This window comes from Vipera berus, assembly GCF_964194415.1.
Source record: "Vipera berus genome assembly, chromosome: 8".
Classification (NCBI taxonomy): Eukaryota; Metazoa; Chordata; class Lepidosauria; order Squamata; family Viperidae; genus Vipera; species Vipera berus.
Genome location: NC_138211.1, coordinates 23223459 through 23244710, shown reverse-complemented (window position 1 = coordinate 23244710; position 21252 = coordinate 23223459). Strand labels below are relative to the sequence as shown.

Sequence of the window (21252 nt, the reverse complement as noted above, 5' to 3'; positions counted from 1 at the left end):
TTTGGAGAGCTGCTGCCTTCGTCCGCTTTTTTAAGAAACGGCGCCCCGTTTGGAGAGTTGCTGCCTTCGTGTTTGAAAGAAACGTGGAAGAAGGCAGCTCTCCAAGCCTCTGCAGCCCCGTTTGGAGAGCTGCCTTCGCGTTTTGGAGACCTGCGCAGCTCTCCATACCTCCGGTGCCCCGTTTGGAGAGCTGCTACCTTCTTCCGCGTTTCTTTCAAACATGAAGGCAGCAACTCTCCAAACGGGGCGCCGGAGGATTGGAGAGCTGCCTTTGATTGGCAGCAGCCTTCATCCGTATTTCTTTCAAATGCGGACGAAGGCAGCAGCTCTCCAAACAGGGCCACGGAGGTTTGGAGACCTGCGCAGCTCTCCAAACCTCCGGCGCCCCGTTTGGAGAGCTGCTGCCTTCTTCCGCATTTGAAAGAAATGCGGAAGAAGGCAGCAGCTCTCCAAATGGGGTGCCGGACGTTTAGAGAGCTACGCAGGTCTCCAAAATGTGAAGGCAGCAACTCTCCAAACTTCTGGTGCCCTGTTTGGAGAGTTGCTGCCTTCATGTTTGAAAGAAATGGGGGCAGAGCTGGTACTTGTTTTGCGCATGTGCATGCATGCACACATGCACACGCCCATTTTGCAGCTCCCACTTTTTTGTGTGTGTGATGGAACCGGTTCCGAGTGGCTCTTTCACTGTTTCAGGTTGCCAACCCCTGCACTAAGGGCTGTGAGGTCTTTTTGTGTGAATTAGAATCCTGAAAGGCTGAAAAGTAGCTTTTTTAGAATCAGGGCTAAAGTAGAGTTTGCAACTTATTCTGATGAGAAATGGGAGTCCAGAATAATCTGGTCCATGTATTTCCCACCAGCCATTTTCTAACAGGACCAGCTAGAACCCAGGGCCCGATCTGGGCCTCTTTGGGCTTCCTCTTGGGGGTGGGTGGGCCCTTGTCCTCACTGGCCTGGGGACTCCATTGGAAGCATTGGTTGTAATGAGAAGGTGCGTCTGCCTCTCCGGCATTTGGTGACTTTTCTCTATGCTTGGCAGGGTTGGAGTACTCCGAAGCAGAAGCTCTCATCCTCACCTTCTCCTTGAACAACTTTCTCTCCAGTGACCCACGTTCTGACTTTGTGCTGTTGTGGGAGAAGCATTTCCTAAAGGTGGTACAGGAATTTCAGAAAAATCACACCGAGACATATGCCATCGCCTACATGGCAGAGGTAATGAGTGCCACTGTCCCTCTTCTGCTTGGGAGTCTGAATCCAGCTGTAGGGATTCAGACTGGATTTTCAGCCCTGGGAAGCCAGTAAGGGAGACCGGGGCGAAAAGTGTCTCAGTGCTGGCACAATTCCAGGTTCTGAATACAGTAGAATTCCTTGGGAAAGGCACATATATTATCTATGGTTTTATTTGAACCATTGATGTAGCTGCCCACCTTATGACCAACTCTGGGCAGTTCCCAATCAAAAATAAAAACAGCATAAAATCCATAATAAAATGATAAAACTACGCACATTAGAAACTGTTACTTAGCTGCATTTTAGGAGGTCCTGAAGGCTCCCTCTACGCTTTTAAAATGACCCGTGTCTGTTGCACACATGGTGATGCTGGGACAAATGTGAACAGAACCTCCAGTTACCCACCTGCCTCCACCTTTTGTCATGCGCGGGGAAAGCTGCTTTCAGCAATCAAACCAACTTCCTGGGTCCCAGAGAGGCAGCAGAAGCAGAAAAAGCTCTTCGGGCAAATGTATTTCAGTGATACATCATAATTTGACCATCTTTGATATGGGTCTTGGTGGGCCCAGTCTTTCCCACACTGAGGGGACAAAAAGAAAAAGTCCTCTGGCTCAGGGGTCCCCAATCCCTGAACCACAGCCTAGTACTAGGCCACAGCCCATTCACAATTGGGCTGCACAAGTGACTGTGCGTGCACAGCTCCATTAGCATGAGCGGCAGTCATAACCCCTCCCACACATGAACACACAGGCTGGTCTGCAAAGCCGGAAAGGTTGGGGACCACTGCTCTTGCTAGCTTAAGATTTTGCTCCACCCTGAGTTGTGCAAGCAAAAGATTATTTCAAAGTCTGTCACTGGATTTTAAGAAAGATGTTCTGGTTTCCTTTTCAGAGTGTTCAAATAAAAGCTGATTATGTAGATGGAGTTATTGCAATCAAGATTTGCTTTGGAGGGTTGGTGTGTCTCTTTGAATCAGTCTTGACTTCTGGCAACTGCCACAGTTTCCAGGGCAAGATTTTCTTCCTGGAATAGAGGAAAGGTCTAGCCCAGAGACATGCAGCTGGCTGCTTCTGCCTTAGGCAGGACTAGAACTCACAGCCTTCTGGTCTGCCATGTCAACTGGCTCTCCAAGTTATACTGGAAGAGAACAAACCATTTTTAACAAGGATTTTTTTAGTTTCTTTAGGATTTTTATGGTTGTTGGAAACAGAGTAATAAGAAAAATGTTATTTTGACTTGCCCTCTACTGCACTAGGAGCAAGTCAAGAGTGCAGGATGTTTTCTGCAGTTTGAAAGTTCACATTTCTGAGCCCCGACCATCCCTTGGGGGATTGGAGAACTGGCCCTAGTCAAGCCCTCCTCCCCCAGGTTTTCCTTTGTGGCAAGTCCCACATGTGACTTACAGCCCCTGGCTCCACCTGGCAGCCTGTTCAGGTTTGCAGATTCTGCATACCACCCCCACCCCCAACCAGCTTGCCAGCCCTGGTCGACAGTCAAGAGTACTGGCCTGTCGCTTTCAAATGACCACTGAGATGCTCAGGTTTTTAACTGAACATGCAGAAATTTACCAAATTGAAGGCACAGCACAGCTTTTCCCATGGAAGAAGGAAATTGCTCTCCCTTCACCCACTGTCTGTCTGCTCCTGCTCCACTAGGCTAGCCAGGCACTTGCTGGAGAAAGGAAAGCTGCCAAAGCTGGACTCCAAGAGCATGAAGACTCCTTTTATACCCCCCCCCCACTCCTGCCAAGGCCTTCTTGTGGATCCCAAGTGTGAGCGGGTGGGGTTCCTTGCACTCCAAAGCCAGCCTCGGTGGTCTGTTGCCTGCTGATGTTCCTTGGCAGCCCCTTTGCTTCCTCCTTATCCCTTTTAATGGGGATCTTCTTGAGATTCCTGGCATTTGTCTTCTCTGCTTGATTCATTTTTAGGCTATGGCCACAGTTGTTTCTTTTTCAACCTTCATAGAACACAGAATAATAGCATTAGAAGGGACCTCGGAGGTGTTCTAGTCCAACCCCCTGCTCGAGCAGGAGACCCATTACTATTGCAGACAAATGGTTATCCAGTCTCTTTTTGAAAACCTCCAGTGACTTCTGACAGCAAGCTGTTCCATCGGTTAATTGTTCAGTTAGGAAATTTCTTTAGTTCTAGGTTGCTTCTCTCCTTGATTAGTTTCCATCCGTTGTTTCTTGTCTTTCCTTCATAGTGAGACAAGTAGGGGGAGAAGCTTTGGGCTGCCGCTTCTCCAGGTGCCAAGAGGTTTTGTCCCCCCCCCTTTCCAGAGGGCATTGAAGGGCAATACCTGAAAACATATAAAGTGGCAGTTTTGTTGTTGTTAGTTGCGAAGTCGTTTCCGACCCATCGCGACCCTATGGACAATGTTCCTCCAGGCCTTCCTGTCCTCTACCATCTTCTGGAGTCCATCTAGGCTCACACCTACTGCTTCAGTGACTCCATCCAGCCACCTCATTCTCTGTCGTCCCCTTCTTCTCTTGCCCTCCACCTTTCCCAGCATTAGGCTCTTCTCCAGTGAGTCCTTCCTTCTCATCAGGTGGCCAAAGTATTTGAGTTTTAGCTTCAGGATCTGGCCTTCTAGAGAGCAGTCAGGGTTGATCTCCTCTAGGACTGACCGGTTTGATCGCCTTGCAGTCCAAGGAACTCACAGGAGTCTTCTCCAGCACCATAGTTCAAAGGCTTCAATTCTTTGGCGCTCAGCCTTTCTTATGGTCCAGCTTTCACTGCCATACATTGCAACTGGGAAGACCATAGCCTTGACTATACGCACTTTTGTTGACAGAGTGATGTCTCTGCTTTTTAGTGTACTGTCTAGATTTGCCATGGCTTTCCTCCCAAGGAGCAAGCGTCTTTTAATTTCTTGGCTACAGTCCCCATCTGCAGTGATCTTGGAGCCCAGGAAAATAAAATCTGTCACTACCTCCATTTCTTCCCCATCTATTTGCCAGGAATTGAGAGGGCCAGATGCCATGATCTTGGTTTTCTTAATGTTTAGTTTCAACCCAAGTTTTGCACTCTCCTTCACTCGCAACAAGAGGCTCTTTAGTTCTTCACTTTCTGCCATTAGAGTGGTATCATCTGCATATCTTAGGTTGTTGATGTTTCTTCCGGCAATCTTAATTCCAACTTTTGATTCATCTAGCCCTGCCTTTCTCATGATGTGTTCTGCATATAAGTTAAATAGGCAAGGCGACAGTGTACAGCCTTGCCGGACTCCTTTCCCAATTTTGAACCAATCAGTGGTTCCGTGTCCAGTTCTCACTGTTGCTTCTTGGCCCGCATATAGATTTCTCAAGAGACAAATAAGATGGTCTGGTATGCCCATCTCTTTAAGGACTTGCCAGAGTTTGTTATGATCCACACAATCAAAGGCTTTAGCATAGTCAATGAAGCAGAAGTAGATGTTTTTCTGGAACTCTCTAGCTTTCTCCATGATCCAGCGTATGTTAGCAATTTGATCTCTAGTTCCTCTGCCTCTTCGAAATCCTGCCTGTACTTCTGGTAGTTCTCGATCCACATACTGCTGGAGTCTAGCTTGTAGAATTTTAAGCATAACTTTACTAGCATGAGAAATGAGTGCAATGGTGCGATAGTTTGAACATTCTTTGGCACTGCCTTTCTTTGGAATTGGAATGTAAACTGATCTTTTCCAATCCTGTGGCCACTGTTGAGTTTTCCAAATTTGCTGGCAAATTGAGTGTAGCACTTTTACTGCATCGTCTTTTAAGATTTTGAATAGCTCAGCTGGAATACTGTCACCTCCACTAGCTTTGTTGTTGCTCAGCTTTTCTAAGGCCCACTTCACTTCACATTCTAGGATGTCTGGCTCGAGGTCAGTGACCACCTCATTGTGATTATCAGGGACGTTAAGCTCATTCTTGTATAGTTCTTCCGTGTAATTTTGCCACCTCTTCTTAATCTCTTCTGCCTCTGTTAGGTCCCTGCCATTTTGGTCCTTTATCATGCCCATTTTTGCATGAAACGTTCCTTTCATCTCTCCAATTTTCTTGAAAAGATCTCTGGTCCTCCCTATTCTATTGTTTTCTTCTATTTCTTTGCATTGTTCATTTAAGAAGGCATTCTTATCTCTTCTAGCTATTCTTTGGAATTCTGCATTTAATTGGGCGTATCTTTCTTTTTCTCCCTTGCCTTTCGCTTCCCTCCTTTCCTCAGCTATTTGCAAAGCTTCCTCAGACAGCCATTTTGCTTTCTTGCATTTCTTTTTCTTTGGGATGGTTTTGGTTGCTACCTGTTGTACAATGTTGCGAACCTCTGTCCATAGTTCTTCAGGCACTCTGTCTATCAGATCCAATTCCTTAAATCTATTTGTCACCTCAACTGTATATTCAACAGGGATATGATTTAATTCATACCTGACTGGCCTAGCGCTTTTCCCTACTTTCTTTAATTTAAGCCTAAACTTTGCAACAAGAAGCTCATGGTCTGAGCCACAGTCAGCTCCTGGTCTTGTTTTTACTGACTGTATAGAGCTTCTCCATCTTTGGCTGCAGAGCATATAGTCAATCTGATTTCTGTGTTGACCGTCTGGTGATGTCCATGTGTAAAGCCGTCTCTTGGGTTGTTGGAAAAGAGTGTTTGCTATGACCATCGTATTCTCTTGACAACATTCTATCAGCCTGTGCCCTGCTTCATTTTGTACTCCAAGGCCAAACTTGCCTGTTATTCCGCTTATCTTTTGGTTTCCTACTTTAGCATTCCAATCCCCCATGATGATAAGGACATCATTTTTGGGTGTTAGTTCTATAAGGTGCTGTAGGGCTTCATAGAACCGGTCAATTTCATCCTCTTCAGCACTGGTGGTTGGGGCATAGACTTGGACTACTGTGATATTGAATGGTTTGCCTTGGATTCGAACTGAGATCATTCTGTCATTTTGAGGATTGTATCCCAGTATTGCTTTTCATATTTTTTTATTGACTATGAAGGCTACTCCATTTCTTCTGAGGGATTCTTGCCCGCAGTAGTATACCTGATGGTCATCTGAATTAAATTCACCCATTCCTGTCCATTTTAGTTCGCTGATACCTAAGATGTCAATGTTTAGTCTTGTCATCTCTTGTTTGACCATGTCCAGCTTTCCTTGATTCATGGATCTTACATTCCAGGTTCCTATGGAAAAAAAATCTTTACAGCATCGGACTTTCCTTTCACCACCAGACACATCCACAGCTGAGCATCCTTTTGGCTTTGGCCCAGTCACTTCATTCTTTCTGGCACTACTAGTACTAGCCCTCTGCTCTTCCCCAGTAGCATATTGGACACCTTCCGACCTGAGGGGCTCATCTTCCAGCGTCATATCGTTTTGCCTTTTGGAACTATCCATAGGGTTTTCATGGCAAAGATACTGGAGTGGGTTGCCATTTCCTTCTCCAGTGGATCACGTTTTGTCAGAACTCTCTGCTATGACGTTTCTGTGTTGGGTGGCCCTGCACAGCATAGCTCATAGCTTCATTGAATTACGCAAGCCCCTTCGCCACAACAAGGCAGTAATCCATGAAGGGGAAAGTGGCAGTTTAGGCTGCCCAATACAGGTGGCTTCTTCTGTTAGCCCCCAATAAACTGTAGAGCTTGCGGTCAACCATTTCCCCACAGAGAGAAGTGGTAGCAATGTCCTCGGAGCTTATCTGGGAAATCAGTATAGCTTAAGCTGTCTGGATCCAGGACCATATTTAGCCTTGGCTTAATAGCTCTGTGCTAAGAGAACAAGAAAGACCTGGCCAGTTCTTGCTAGTTGGCATCCAAGAATTTCAGGGAGGTCATTTTGATGCCAGCTCATCAAATCCCCCATCTTCTTTCTGGGGTACTTTTGCCAACAAAGATTGGAAGAGTGCAGGCATTTTAATTTTAGAAGTTTGTTACTTACTCTTTTTGTGGACAAAGCAACAGAAACAAAATGAAGTTCATTTAAACAACTCTTTTTAGTTTTTCACACAGAATATTTAAGTTGGTATCTTTGAACTCATTTTCTAGGTTTTCAAAATACATAAATGAACCAAATAGATTGTTTTTGCAGAGCAAACACATCATGAAAAATTAAATAAGGCTCAGAACTAGCCAAGGTTAGCAGATTGCAAGAATGTAACCCCAGCCTGATACTAACCTAAAGAAATAGTTATGGGAAGCCTGCTTTGAAATACTGTTTCTTTGACTGTGCAGATAACTTTGTTGACATTAAGGATTCCCTTCCATTTGCAGTTGATTTTCATTTATTCAGAACCAACCAAGAATGATAAGAAAAGCTAAAAGTGGATGTGTAAAGTTACAAATGCTGAGCTAACTTGGTCTATTGCTATCTGATTTTCCCACTGGAGCCAATTCAACTTTCCTTCTGTTCCCACAACTGCAGCGCTCTCTCGAGGATGAAGTGAGCAGAACCACATGGGAAGACCTCCCCATCTTTGCTGTCAGCTATCTGGTGATCTTCATATACATCACGGTGGCCCTCGGAGAATACTCCAGCTGCAGGAACATCTTGGTAGGATGGAAAGACAGAAAGACAGGCATGTGCGCGCGCGCACACACACACACACTGGATCTTGCTATTTCTAAATGATTTGATTAAGGAGACAGCTGTTGCCTCTGCCTCAGTTGCCTCCATTTATTGTTAGCTGTCCCATTTCAGTGTGATTTCCATCCAGCGCAATTCTGGGGGTACAAAAAATTGACTAGGCCAGAGTTCACAATTCTCCTGGGGCTGGTTTCCTCTGACTGTAATGGAATGTGTGTGGATGACCTGTGGGGAAGAGAAAGGAAAGAGATGCTGTCCATGGAACAATCAGCAAGCAACGGAGGAACCCCCAGTGGCTTAACAGCCAGAGGAAGAAACCCGCCTAATGGATCAAGTGGCTAAAAGTGGAGGCAGGAAATCTTTCAGACTTGCAAGATTCTGTTAAAGTAGCCTTAGGATAAAGCAGAATTCACCTATCTAGTCGGTTTCCTGTCTAAGGCAGGCTGAAAAGGGGTTTCTTCCTGACCCCAAGGGAGGGGAGGTTTCGGCTCGTGTGTTGCTCCCCCGGTCTGTGGGGACCCCTCGGGGATTTCCCTCCTTAATGCCCACTTATGCACTTCGGGCCATTCGGGGGAGGAAAAGGTGGGATCTGCTGGGGCTGTGGCTTTCCCTCACCCTCTTCTTTTCAGGTGGACGCCAAGGTGACTCTTGCTCTGGGAGGCATCGTGGTGGTGCTGGGGGCTGTGCTGTCGTCTTTGGGCTTCTACAGCTTTGTAGGGCTGCCCTCGTCCCTCATCATTATCGAAGTGGTGCCCTTTCTGGTGTTGGCAGTTGGTGCTGATAATATCTTCATCTTTGTGTTGGGACACCAGGTGCGAGTGCCTCCCCATCCCCCAAGATGGGGGGCTTGTCCAAAACAAGCCAAAGCTCCCGTTTTGAATTGGGGTGTGGAGGACAAATGGAGCAATGGAAATGGACCACTCTTGTTGGACCAGACTGAATCTGGGTATGTGTTGCCCAGCTGAGGCTGGAGTGGCCGCTCAGGCAGTCTTTCTCACCCCCTCCCCTGCCATTGCAGCAATCCCAGCCAGCGCCTGGGGAGACCCCAGAGCAGCACCTTGGTCGCACTTTGGGCAAGGTTGCCCCCAGCATGCTCCTGTGCAGCCTCTCTGAAGTCATCTGCTTCTTCCTGGGTGAGTGAAGCTGGAGGCAGCTCAGGCAGCTCTCCCACATCCTGGCCCAGAGATTCTATTTCCCCTGGATAGCTGATGACCCCCTGGCAGCCTTGACCGGCTTTTGGGGGGGAGACCTTGCAGGCAAAGTGGATGGAGCATTGGGAGGATGCTCTCTGTGACACGTGAATGCCATTCTTAAAAATATGTATTTCAGGATATTAGGTTTAACTCAGGAAATAGGGTACTATTATAGGCTGAAAAAAATCAGTAGCCAAATTATGCAAAACTAGCCAGACTGAAGATAAGTTGTTGTTGTTGTCAGCTGCTAAGTTGTGTCCAACTCTTTGCAACCCCAAAGACATGCCAGGCCCTCCTGTGTCCTAGAGTCTGTCCAAGTTCATGCTCATTGCATTGATGATAACTAAGTAAAACTAAATGTCCTGAACGCTGGGGCCTCCTCATCTGACCTGAGCCCCACATGTGATCCCTTCCATTGTATCGCTTTCTCTGGCTTTCCAGGGGCCCTGACTCCCATGCCTGCGGTCCAGACTTTTGCCCTCTCCGCAGCCCTGGCAGTCTTCTTCGTCTTCCTGCTCCAGATGTCACTCTTTGTGGCGTTGATGTCCCTCGATATCCGCAGACAGAAGGTCAGGCCAGTTGCAGGGCATAAGGGGTGGGCTGAGCTGCTCCTGGGGGCATCTTTACTGCAGAGCCAGCCATGAGCTCTCCGTCCCTCTGCCCACAGGCCTCTCAGGCCGATCTCTGCTGCTGCCTCCACCTGGCTGAGTGTGACCCCGTGAAGCCATATGAGGGGCTCCTCCACACATTCATGCGCAAGATCTACACGCCAGCCTTGCTCGGCAGCAGCATAGTCCGGGCTCTGGTGGTGAGTGCCCTGCCTGGGCGGGATGGCTTGGAAGGGGGTCGAGGGGTATGAGCAGAACAGGGAGCCACCTCCCGGCTTTCCTTCTGGCACTTTCTCCCATCTCTAGGTGCTGCTCTTCGCCCTGCTTTTCTGTGCTGGCATCTACCTGACGTTCCACATTGATGTGGGTTTGGAGCAAGAACTGGCAGTACCCCAGGTGAGCAGAGGACAGTGGCCGATCCAGCAGCAGGAGAGGCTCGGTTCACCCCTGCCCTTGTCTGAGGCCTGTCCTGAGAAAATCTGCCTTCCTTCTCAACTATTTTAAGCACCAATACCTGGGATGGTTTATGGCTGATGCAGAAAGTTAAGTGAGAAATGAATGAAGCCATACATCTTATTCTAAGCAAACCAACCAACTCACCAGTTAAACATAGAATTTCAGTGCATTTTTACATTAATCTTCCTTCTACCATTTGTTCAGGCAGTAGAACAGTCAGCTAAACTCTCTCCTGACTGATGGAGAAAAATTTAATAATAATTTAATAATTTAATTTGTATACCGCCCTTCTCCCGAAGGACTCAGGGCGGTGAACAGGGCAATACATAATAAAAAACAGGATACAAAAATTAAAAAGTGATTAAACAACTATGCCCGTAGTAATTGATACATATTAAAAATTAAAATAATTATAAAAAACCCAACCCCATCCCGTCAGACCAGGCCAGCTTGTTCAAAAAAGAAGGTTTTGAGATCGCGCCGGAAGGAGCGAAGGTCGGGGGCCATCCGGAGCTCAACCGGTAAGCGGTTCCATAGGTCTGGCGCGCCCACAGAGAACGCTCTCCCCCTGGGGGCCACCAATCGGCATTCTTTGATCGGTGGCACCCTGAGGAGGCCCTCTCTGTGGGAGCGCACTGGACGGAGGGAAGTTGACGCCGGCCGCAGGTGTTGCCGTAGGTAATCCGGACCCATGCCATGAAGGGCTTTGTAAGTCATCACTAACACCTTGAACCTCACCCGGAGAGCAACCGGTAGCCAATGCAGCTCACGGAGCAAAGGTGTAACATGGGAGTATCGGGAAACCCCCAAGACAACTTGCACGGCTGCATTCTGCACCAGTTGAAGTCTCCGGGTGGACCTCAAGGGCAGCCCCATGTAGAGAGCATTACAGTAGTCTAGACAAGAAGTCACGAGCGCATGAGTGACTGTACGCAAGGCATCCCGGTCTAGATAGGGCCGCAACTGGCGCACCAGGCGAACCTGGGCAAAGGCCCCCCTAGTCACAGCTCCAATATGCTCTTCAAAAGAGAGCTGTGAATCTAGAAGGACCCCCAAGTTGCGAGCCCTATCTACGTGGGGGTAATAGCTCACCCCCCATGGCCAGAGATGGAATAATCGGAATTTCCCGGGATGCCGGCACGAACAGCCACTCAGTCTTGTCAGGGTTGAGTCGAAGCCTGTTCCTCCCCATCCAGACCCGGACCGCCTCCAGGCAGCGGGACATCACGTCGAGGGCATCACTGGGGTGGTTTGGGGTCGAAATAAAAAGCTGGGTATCATCAGCATATTGATGATACCCAACTCCAAAGCCACGAATGATCTCACCCAGCGGCTTCATGTAGATGTTGAACAGGAGAGGCAAGAGAACCGATCCCTGAGGAACTCCACAAATGAGAGGTCTCATCTCTGCCCTCCTGCCAACACCGACTGCGAACGTCCCAGAAGGTAGGAGGAGAACCACTGGAGAACTGTGCCTCCCACTCCTAACCCCCTGAGACATCGCAGCAGGATACCATGGTCGATGGTATCAAAAGCCGCTGAGAGGTCTAAAAGGACTAGGACAGAGGAGCAACCCCGGTCCCGAGCCCGCCAGAGATCATTCACCAGCGCGACCAATGCCATCTCCGTGCTGTACCCGGGCCTGAAACCCGATTGGTAAGGGTCTAGATAATCAGCTTCATCCAAGAACAAAGGGAGCTGTTGCGCCACCACGCTCTCAACAACCTTCGCCAGAAAGCGAAGGTTGGAGACCGGACGAAAGTTGTTTAATATTGCTGGGTCCAAGGCAGGCTTCTTGAGGAGGGGTCTCACCACCGCCTCCTTCAAGGTGGCGGGAAAGCTACCCTCGCTCAAAGAAGCAGTAATCACTGCCTGGAGCCAGCCTCGTGTCCCATCCCGAGCCGCATAAGTCAGCCAGGAGGGACACGGGTCCAACAAACTCTTCCCAGATTAAATCGACAAGGCTGCCCGTATCCTCATCGTCAGACTCTGCCCAGTCGGAGTCCAGACCGGTCCGGATCTGAGCGATTTTGTCCGACAGAAATCGACTAAACTCCTCGGCTCGACCCTGCAAGGAGTCCTCCCTCACCTCCCGATTAAGGAGAGAGCGAGTTACCCTAAACAGGGCGGCCGGGCGATTTTCTGCGGATGCGATGAGAGTGGCGAAGTGGTTAGACCTTGCCACCCTCATCGCCGCGAGATAAGTTCTCGTAAACGACCTTAGTCGTAACCGGTCGGATTCGGATCAGCTGGATCTCCAACAGCTCTCTAGGCCCCGTCTCCGACGCTTCATCTCCCGGAGCTCCATGGAGAACCATGGAGCCCATTGGGATCTGCGCCGGGTCAAGGGCCGCATGGGTACAACTTGGTTGAGTGCCTCTGTGGCTGCCCTTTCACAGGCTTTCACTAGGGCATCAACCGAGCTGTGAGCAAAGGAGGCAGGTGGGGGCCCCAGCGCCGTCTGGAACTGCTCAGGGTCCATCAGGCGCCTAGGATGGAACCATCTTATTGGCTCAACAACCCCACGGCGGGGAGTGGCAAAACGGAAGACCAACCACAGGAGATGATGATCGGTCCATGACAGGGGTGTAATAATTGGGGACCCCCCCCGAGATCATCTAACCACCGTCCGGATAGAAAAACCAGATCGAGCGTGTGACCCCCCCCCATGAGTTGGGCCCTGAATAACCTGCATCAGGTCCATGGCCGTCATGGAAGCCATGAACTCCCGAGCTAACTCAGATGATCCCCCCAGGGATGGTAGGTTGAAGTCACCCAAAACTATAAGTTTGGGGAACTCAACCACCAACCCTGAGGAAGCCATTCCACGAAATGGCATTCTCTGACCAATCCTGCATTTCTGGAAAATGTTCAGAAAGGCAAATTATGTGGCCAAGGGGTGGCTAAACTTTTCCTTTCTTTTCTTTGCTGTTTCAGGACTCCTACATGCTGCAGTTCTTCCAGTTTTTCAACCAATATTTTATGGTGGGCGCCCCAACCTTCTTTGTTGCCACTGGTGGCTACAACTACTCCACGGTGCCTGGAATGAACGGCATCTGTTCCAGTTCTGGGTGTAATAATAACTCCATGATGCAGAAGATCCAAATGGCCACCAAGTTCCCCGAGAAGTAAGCCACTTTGAAGCTGCTTTCAACTCAAAATTAAACTTTTTGCATTATGCTTGCCTTCCCTCTACTAAAAAATACACTTTGTTTTTAATTTTCCATATGAAAGATGCTAATAGTGTTTGAAGCCAAAGTAACAGCGTGGGTACCTTATGGCTTTTAAACATGTGCCTGTAAGGACACAGAGCTGTAGAAAGCTGCTCAGTCACATTTGTGATTGCCCAGCATGTCCCAGACTCAACACTTTGGCTGAGTGGCATCGATTAAAACTCAGGCATCAAAAGCACCTCAGATGTTTAAGGCTGGCTAAGGCTTCTGTTGAGGCTGCCCTTCCCTCAGTCCTGACCTCAGTTATCTTTGTGCTTTCAGGTACTTTCTGGCCATTCCTGCTTCTTCCTGGGTAGATGACTTCATTGACTGGTTGAACCCCTTATCCCAATGTTGCCGCATTTACAGTTTTGGCCCTGACAAGGGCAAGTTCTGTCCCTCAACCATCAGTAAGGAACTCTGCATGGGGAGAGGCGGGAACTGGCAGGATTGGACAAACCAAAAGTTGACCTCATCTCAGGGCAGGTGGCAAAATGTGTGGGGGGCTCTGGGCAGTGTCCAAGAGTTTGTCTCCTTTTGGTAGACTCCTTTTCCTGCTCTTCCACCAAATGCATGGGCAGCTTGCAAGGCACCCTCCGGCCAAACCCAGAAGAGTTCAACAAATTTCTGCCCTGGTTCCTCCATGACATACCCAACCTCAATTGTCCCAAGGGGTGAGTGCCACAAACATGGCTTGCGTGTCTGTTTCCATTTGGCACCATTTGCCCATGCAGTCCAGAGGGACATCAGCCTTCCTGTAGCATTCATCCCTTCCTCCCTCTACAGGGGCCTTGGAGCTTATGACACATCGGTGCGGCTGGGCTCTGATGGGCAGATCTTGGGTGAGTAGACCAAATTGAAGGAAGGCACTATCAATGTGGGCCAGCAGCAAATAGTCCTGAGTTCTATGTCATCCTGCCTAATTTTGGAGGTGGGACTGTGATTTCTGGAGGAAGACTGGGGTGGGGATGGAACAACACTTCTCTTGTCCCCAACAGCTTCCCGGTTCATGGCCTACCACACACCCCTGAGGAACTCTCAGCAGCACACGGCAGCGCTGAAGGCGATGCGGCAGCTGGCAGCTAATATTACGGCTACTTTGAGGGAAGTCCCCGGCACTGATCCAAACTTCCAGGTCTTCCCATACACGTAGGTTGCAGGAAGGAGAAACCTGGCAGAATGGGGAGGGATGCAGCTGAGGAAGGAAAGGGCTGCAGTGCCTCTCGTCATGGGGCAAGAAGGATCCAGAAGCCATCTACTCTTAAGGCAGCTTCAGGGCTACCTGTCCCAGCTGTGAAATCGTGACTGGGCTTGGTTTTTGCTTGGAAGAGTCCAAAGCTGATCCTCTACTGACATGAACCAGCCAATGGGCATGGCTGATGAGCAAAGGCCCTGAGGCTTAAAGGCCCTTATTTGCCAAATGGCAGAGAGCCATAGTGAAGGCCTTGGAGAAGGAATGCTGGAGACTGGACTTTGGGCCAATCGCTCTTTCTCTCTTAGTCCAATCCACCTCGCAGGGTTGTCGTTGTGAGGAAAATAGGAGGAGAAAGGAGTATTAGGTATGTTCGCTGCCTTGAGTTCTTGATAAAAATAATAAAGTCATGATATAAACAAAGGCAAGTAAATAAAATAATATTGATACTTTGTGTAGAGCCTGTTTCCTGACCTGGCCGACCTCAAAGGACTGACCTCAATGCACTGTTTTGCATGGAAGTTCATAAGAACCATGCAGGTTGAGATAAGGTATAATCCAGCTGAGGATGACAGACACACAACATCTGGACAATTTCAGTCCCTTCCTTTGAGGTATATTGTCACTCTGAGATAGCAGTTCAGACAGAAAAGTTGAGGTCAGTGAGAACAGTCTTGAAAAAGAAAAGATACTGCAAAGGAGAGCAGTCAATGCAAGAGGGGCCTGGAGAGAGGATCAAAGAATATGAGGAAAGCTGAAGTGTAGAGAAGACTGTGGGGATGTATAACAACTCTCCAAGGTCCCTGAAGGGCTGTCATGCGGAGGGTTGTCAAAATTATTCCAAAAGATAACAAGAAACAATAGGTTTAAATTATAAGGAAGTAGATTTGTTCAACACTAGAAAAAAGTTTGGAAAACGTACAAGGAAGAGCAACTAAGATGATTAAAGGCCTAGAGACTAAAGCACATGAAGAATGGTTGCAGGATTTGTGAATGGCCAGTCTAAAGAAAAGAAGGACTAAGGGGGACATGATAGCAGTATTCCAGTATTTGAGAGGCTGCCACAAAGAGGAGGGGGTCAATTCATTTTCCAAAGCACCAGAAGGCAAGACAAGAAACAAGGAATGGAAACTGACCAAAGAAAAAAGCAACCTGGAATTAAGGAGAAACTTCATAACAGTGAGGACAATTAACCAGTGGAACAGCTTGCCTTCAGACATGGGCACTTCATGACTTGAGGTTTTTAAGAAGAGATTGGTCAGCCACTTGTCTGAAATGATATTGGGACTTCTTTTTGAGCAGGGGGATGGACTAGAAGATCTCCAAGGTCCCTTCCAGCTCTATCCTGATTCTGATTCTGATGTTGAACCAAAGGAAACAGCCTTGAGAGTTGTTAGACTCTCCTTCCCTGGGGTGTTTAAGTAGAGACAGGATAACTATCTGTCAAGGACACTATAAATATTGTGGTTGAACTGGGTAGGGGTTAAACTAGATGATCTCTAATCTCCCTTCTCAGGGAGGGTGGTGGGCTTTTCCACGAACCACTTCTCTTTCCACAGAATCACCTATGTGTTTTATGAGCAGTACCTGACTATCACCACCGTTGGCATCATCAACTTGGCCCTGTGCCTGGTGCCCACCTTTGCAGTCTGTTACATCCTGCTGGGCCTGGACCTGCGCTCAGCCTTCATTAATCTGCTTACCATCATCATGATTATTGTGGACACTGTGGGTGCCATGAATCTTTGGGGAATCTCCTACAATGCCGTCTCCCTCATCAACTTGGTCACAGTAAGCCCATCTCTCCTGGCTGTGTACGGGGGGAGGGAACAGGCACCAACGGCATGCTGGGACCAGTCTTGCCAGATGTGCCTAGCTTTGAAAATAAGCAGCCTGCACTGGTTGTGCTTAGTATTTTTCTGGAGTATCCTCTTCCAGGGTTCTCACTGGAGATTTCTGGAGGCGAAGGATATTACAGGGAAAAGGACATTTGCGTGCAGAGGGAGAAATCGACCTCACAAAAATGAGATGAGAATAGAAGCAGCATCAGTGTTTCCCCAAACGTATGAAATCCGTAGAATGGCGCCTTTTAAAAACTCACTCTAGGAACTGTTTTTATTTTCTATGGAAGCTTTTTGTCTGGGATCCCTTTCAGTGCAGGAAAGGCAGCACTCAAATCGATGTGTGATTTTTGACTTTTTTGTTGTCTCAGAGCTGCAAAGATGCAGAGCTTCACTTTTCTTACAGTCTGCAAAGATTCCACTTCTCTGTCCTCAAGGATGTTCCCTTATCTGCAGCTGCTGGGAGATCTTAAGCAGCTCCTGCTAAGCCAATTCCAGGCCTGTTTGGTTTCCTCAGTCACAGTCTTTCACACAGAGGGTGAAATAGTTAGGTTTTCCTTTCATATTATTTTTTTACTTTTACCCTAAACTTACTGCACCTCTTCTTTTGTCTTGGTACCTCTCTGCACAATGTTGCCCCTTTGGGCTTTTCCAGCCTCTAGCCTTGACTTTTGTGTGTACCTTTGCTGCCAAAATGTCAGAAATAGGACAAGAGTAAGAGGATTGAAAGGAATGTTGTGGTCTTCTAGTGTCCAACTTCTGCTCAGGCAGGAGACCCTACACCAGGGGTAGGCAACCTGGCTCTGTTATGACTCATGGACTTCAACTCCCAGAATTCCTGAGTCAGCTGCTGACTCAGGAATTCTGGGAGTTGAAGTCCATGAGTCATAAAAGAGCCGAGGTTGCCTACCCCTACCCTATACCATTCCAGGCAAATGAATATCCAATCTTTTTTAAAAAGCCTCCAGCAATGGGGCACCCACAACTTCTGGAGGCAAGCTGTTTCATTGGTTAATTGTTCTGTTGGAAAATTTTCCCTTAATTCTAGGTTGAATCTCTCTTTGATAAGCTTCCATCCACCACTTTTTTTGTCCTGCCATCACGTGACTAGGAGAATAGGCTGAAGCACTCGTCTCTGTGGCAGCCCGTCAAATATTGGAAGATTGCTAACATGTCACATTTAGTCCTTCTCTTCATTAGACTAGATATACCAGTTCCTGCAATTGTTCATCATATGGTGGAGCAGTGGGCTGATGCCTACTTAAGTAACACCAGCTGCCTGCAATTAGTGCAGGTTCGCATCCCACCAGGCTCAAGGTTGACTCAGCCTTCCATCCTTCTGAGGTAGGTAAAATGAGGACCCAGATTGTTGGGGGCAATAAGCTGACTTTGTAATAATGCCGCTTGGGGTGTGTGTGAAAGCCCTAACAAGCAGGCATATACATAGAATGAAGGCTACTGCTAAGCTTGTAAGCCGCCCTGAGTCTTCGGAGAAGGGCGGGATATAAATGGAATTAAAATAAAATAAATAAAAAATATAATTCATCCCCTAATCATCTTTGTTGCAGCCTCTGCACTCTTTTCAGCTACTCAACATCTTTTTTGTATTATGGTGACCAAAACTGGACATGGTATTCCAAGTGTGGTCTTACCAGTGCAGCAAAAAGTCATACTAATACTTCATGTGCTTTTGATACTATCCATCTGTAGATGCAACCAAGGACTGGATTGGCTTTTTTGGCAGCTGCAGCACATGGCTGGCTCCTACTTAAGTGGTGATTCAGTAGGAGTCCTAGATCTGTCTCAGAGTTACTGTTGAGCCAAGCATTCCTTTCCACCCTCTGCTTCAACTTATCAAGTGAACGGGAACCCACCATTTCTCTGTAGAGTTAGATTTATTTCTCTGAAGAAGCTTTTTCCAAACATTCAGTCAGAATTTGCATTCTGAAGCTGGAAAGAAATAAAATTCTGATAACAGAATCCCTGATCCTTTTTGTCTCTTCTCCCACAAAAAGGATTGGCAATACTCTTGCATGGGTGAACAACAATGGCATATGCAACAGATGTTCTTTCATTACTAATTGCTCCACTCTCCTGCAGGCAGTGGGCATCTCTGTGGAATTTGTCTCCCACATCACCCACTCATTTGCTATCAGCAAACAACCTACCAAACTAGAACGTTCCCGAGAAGCCACAATCAACATGGGAAGTGCGGTAAGGAGAAGGAGACAAAAATGGGGCTAAATAAGCTGGGGTGGAGGGATGTGTGTGCCACAAATGGCACGTATTGTGGGCACTGGGATTGGAGATAGCAGCTCCGATAGCTGTTGCTTCTGGGCATCTCCAGGGACTCTGAGGCTCTGAGCCCAATTGGTCTCTTGCTTGCAGTTCACTGGCTACATTGCTTAGGCTTCAGAAGCTGCCAAGTGCAGCTTTCCCAAAGGAGCAGCTATTTTCCGATTGCCTGGTTGGCCTTAGCTGTGCATGACCACTTCTCACTTCTCAAGTTTGCAGCCATGGGGTCAGCCGTTGCTCCCATTACCTGTGGTGCTGGTGGGTGATCTCAAGTGTGCCAATCCAATGTTCTCCAGGGCAAAGGGATTTCTTCCCTTGAGATTCCTAGGAGCAGCCCTGATCCCCACCAGTCTGAGTGCCCTTCCCCTTCTTGTAGGTGTTTGCTGGTGTGGCAATGACCAACTTGCCAGGCATTCTGGTCCTGGCATTTGCCAAGGCTCAAGTGATCCAACTCTTCTTCTTCCGCCTGAACCTCATCATCACACTCCTAGGAACACTGCACGGCCTGATGTTTCTGCCTGTCATCCTCAGCTACTTTGGTACGTTTCTCTTCCTTGTTCCCCAGATCCTGTGGCTTCTCTGCCCTATAAAAGCAAAGGAGGCTCTCCACACTCCATGAATTGCCTCTGCAGACTTGTTGAAAGGGTCTGTCTATTGTCCTGGTCTTCCATTTGGAACTTTCCTCCTGGCTCAAAAACCAGAAGTAGGAAACATGCTATAGGTGTGTTTGCATTTCATGTTACAGTAAAAAACAGAAATGCCTCCTAGTCAATGGCTCTGTGTGTGTGTGTGTGTATGTGTATGTTTGTGTGCGTGTGTGCGTGCATGCATGCTGAAGAATGGGGTGTGGCACAGGGAGGGCTTCTTCCCTGAAGGAAGGCTGGAGGGGAGCAGAATCCAAAAGGCTGCCCTGAACCTATCCTGGAAAGGAAATGGCCCTTTGCCAAGGGCTTCCTCTGACAAACTGCTCCTAGGATTAGGTATTATTTTATCAGCAGCATTCCGCCTCCTTGTAGCGCTTTCATTATTTGGTGCCTGTGACTCTCTAGCAAATGAGGAGAAAGACATAATATATTTTTGTTCAAGAGCTGTAAACTATAATGGGATGTGCAAATAACCTTGAGGAAGGGAAAATCTGCAGGATGTAATGTGAGAAAACAGCTCACATTTGACTCTCCTCTTTAGGTTAAAGGCAGGGAGGAGGGAGGGAGGGGGGGAGGCACATTTCAGAGTTGCAGGACTCTGTTGGTACAATAGAAGCAGTTCTAGTTCTAGTTCTAGTTCTAGATGATGTCCGTCTGGTGTCTGTCAAAGAGCTGACAGAAATGCTGCTGAAGAGGACAGGTGGGAGGCTGCTGCTCAACTGGCCTTGATCTCACATGTGCAGCTTCAATCTGATTGTGGGCATTAATAAAACACACGAGCTCCGAGCCCTACAGAGAGATGAGACGTCATCCCACCCGGGTGCGTCCTTCTGTGCTCCATCCTGACTCCCCTGCTCTCTTCTCAGGGCCTTCGGTCTGTCAAGCAAGGCCAGAGCTGCAGCCAAGAATGAACACCCCATCCGTCCCTTTGGAAGGCAAAGAAGCTCCTGACATTGACCAGACCTCTGCATCACAGCCCGGCTACAGCCCCAAGTTGTGACCTGGGCAAAGCTGGCCTCTAGAAGCCTCCACATCAGTCTGCAGGAGAGAAGCTTTGGCAAGAGGCCAGCCCCGTCGGCAGCCAGCCTGAGCAGAGTGGGACAGCAGCAGTGAGGGGAGGCCAAGGCCTTCCTGCTTTCAATTGCAGCATGCAAGGAGCTAGTTTCACATATCACGTTGGGCCATTAGATAACTTATCTGTGGCTTAGAATGCTGTGTTATCCTAGCCAATTGTGTGACTTTCATCAACAAATCCTGGATAAAGGCAAGCTAGTGAGTTAGTTACAGCTGGCCGCAAGTACACACATTGTGCTAAGCCATGGTTTAACAATAGATTACTTAATAAAACTACTAATAGATTACTTAATAAAACTACAACTCATTGGGTTCACATGACATGCTAAGCCATGTCTCTGTGTGTGCATGTGTGTGTGTATGAGCGTACTATCAGGTAAGATTCCTGATGGATGTCTTGTAGCTTTCTTGGCAAAATCTTTGGAAGCTGCTTGCCCTGTCCTTGTCCTGGAGCCTGGCTTCATGCCCAAGTCTCAGCCCTTTAGGAAACCAGGGCCCGTTAGTCAGCACAAGATTATTGTAAAGAAGAATCTTCCTTTTGTAACAGAATCTTGTAACACTGAATGTTGCAAGATTCCCTTTAGGGGGAGGAGGATATGAAGTAGGGAAGGATCTGTCTAAAATAGTTTTCCATTTTTGCCCCAAGTCAGGTCTCTTTTATCTGACCAACACCTTGGCAGCAGCTTTTCCTCCTGCCACTAAAAAGCAGGAGGAGAACTCACAGTCTCCTGATTCTAGCCTGGTGCCTTGACCACTACACCAAATTGGCTCTCAAGCCAAATTTTGCTGACTATATCCAAACCAAGAGGGGCTTGCCAAGGAAACTGTGATACATGTGTATATCTAGCAGCTGATGCCCCAAAATAAGACCCTTCAGAATCTTCTGTCTGTATCTGTTCAACACTGCATGAATTTAGTTTCCATCTAGAATGGGGGAACCTCGTCTGAAATCCTAATCAACGAGGGA

The 21252-nt window shown here is 47.9% G+C and overlaps 1 protein-coding gene across 1 annotated transcript in view; it reads left to right on the top strand.

The window, feature by feature from the left end:
- Nucleotides 1-20582, top strand: part of NPC1L1 (NPC1 like intracellular cholesterol transporter 1) — a 28786-nt gene extending 8204 nt beyond the window's left edge. Inside the window, exons 4-19 of the mRNA XM_081333589.1 lie at nucleotides 1037-1209; nucleotides 7609-7737; nucleotides 8400-8582; nucleotides 8789-8903; nucleotides 9405-9532; nucleotides 9631-9771; nucleotides 9878-9967; nucleotides 12965-13155; nucleotides 13522-13649; nucleotides 13784-13913; nucleotides 14026-14081; nucleotides 14238-14388; nucleotides 15991-16222; nucleotides 18373-18486; nucleotides 18944-19106; nucleotides 20078-20582. Of these exons, the coding sequence (XP_081189715.1) occupies nucleotides 1037-1209; nucleotides 7609-7737; nucleotides 8400-8582; nucleotides 8789-8903; nucleotides 9405-9532; nucleotides 9631-9771; nucleotides 9878-9967; nucleotides 12965-13155; nucleotides 13522-13649; nucleotides 13784-13913; nucleotides 14026-14081; nucleotides 14238-14388; nucleotides 15991-16222; nucleotides 18373-18486; nucleotides 18944-19106; nucleotides 20078-20211 (2258 nt within the window). The 3' untranslated portion in view covers nucleotides 20212-20582. The remainder of the gene's footprint in view (nucleotides 1-1036; nucleotides 1210-7608; nucleotides 7738-8399; nucleotides 8583-8788; nucleotides 8904-9404; nucleotides 9533-9630; nucleotides 9772-9877; nucleotides 9968-12964; nucleotides 13156-13521; nucleotides 13650-13783; nucleotides 13914-14025; nucleotides 14082-14237; nucleotides 14389-15990; nucleotides 16223-18372; nucleotides 18487-18943; nucleotides 19107-20077) is intronic.
- The last annotated feature ends 670 nt before the right edge of the window (nucleotides 20583-21252 follow it).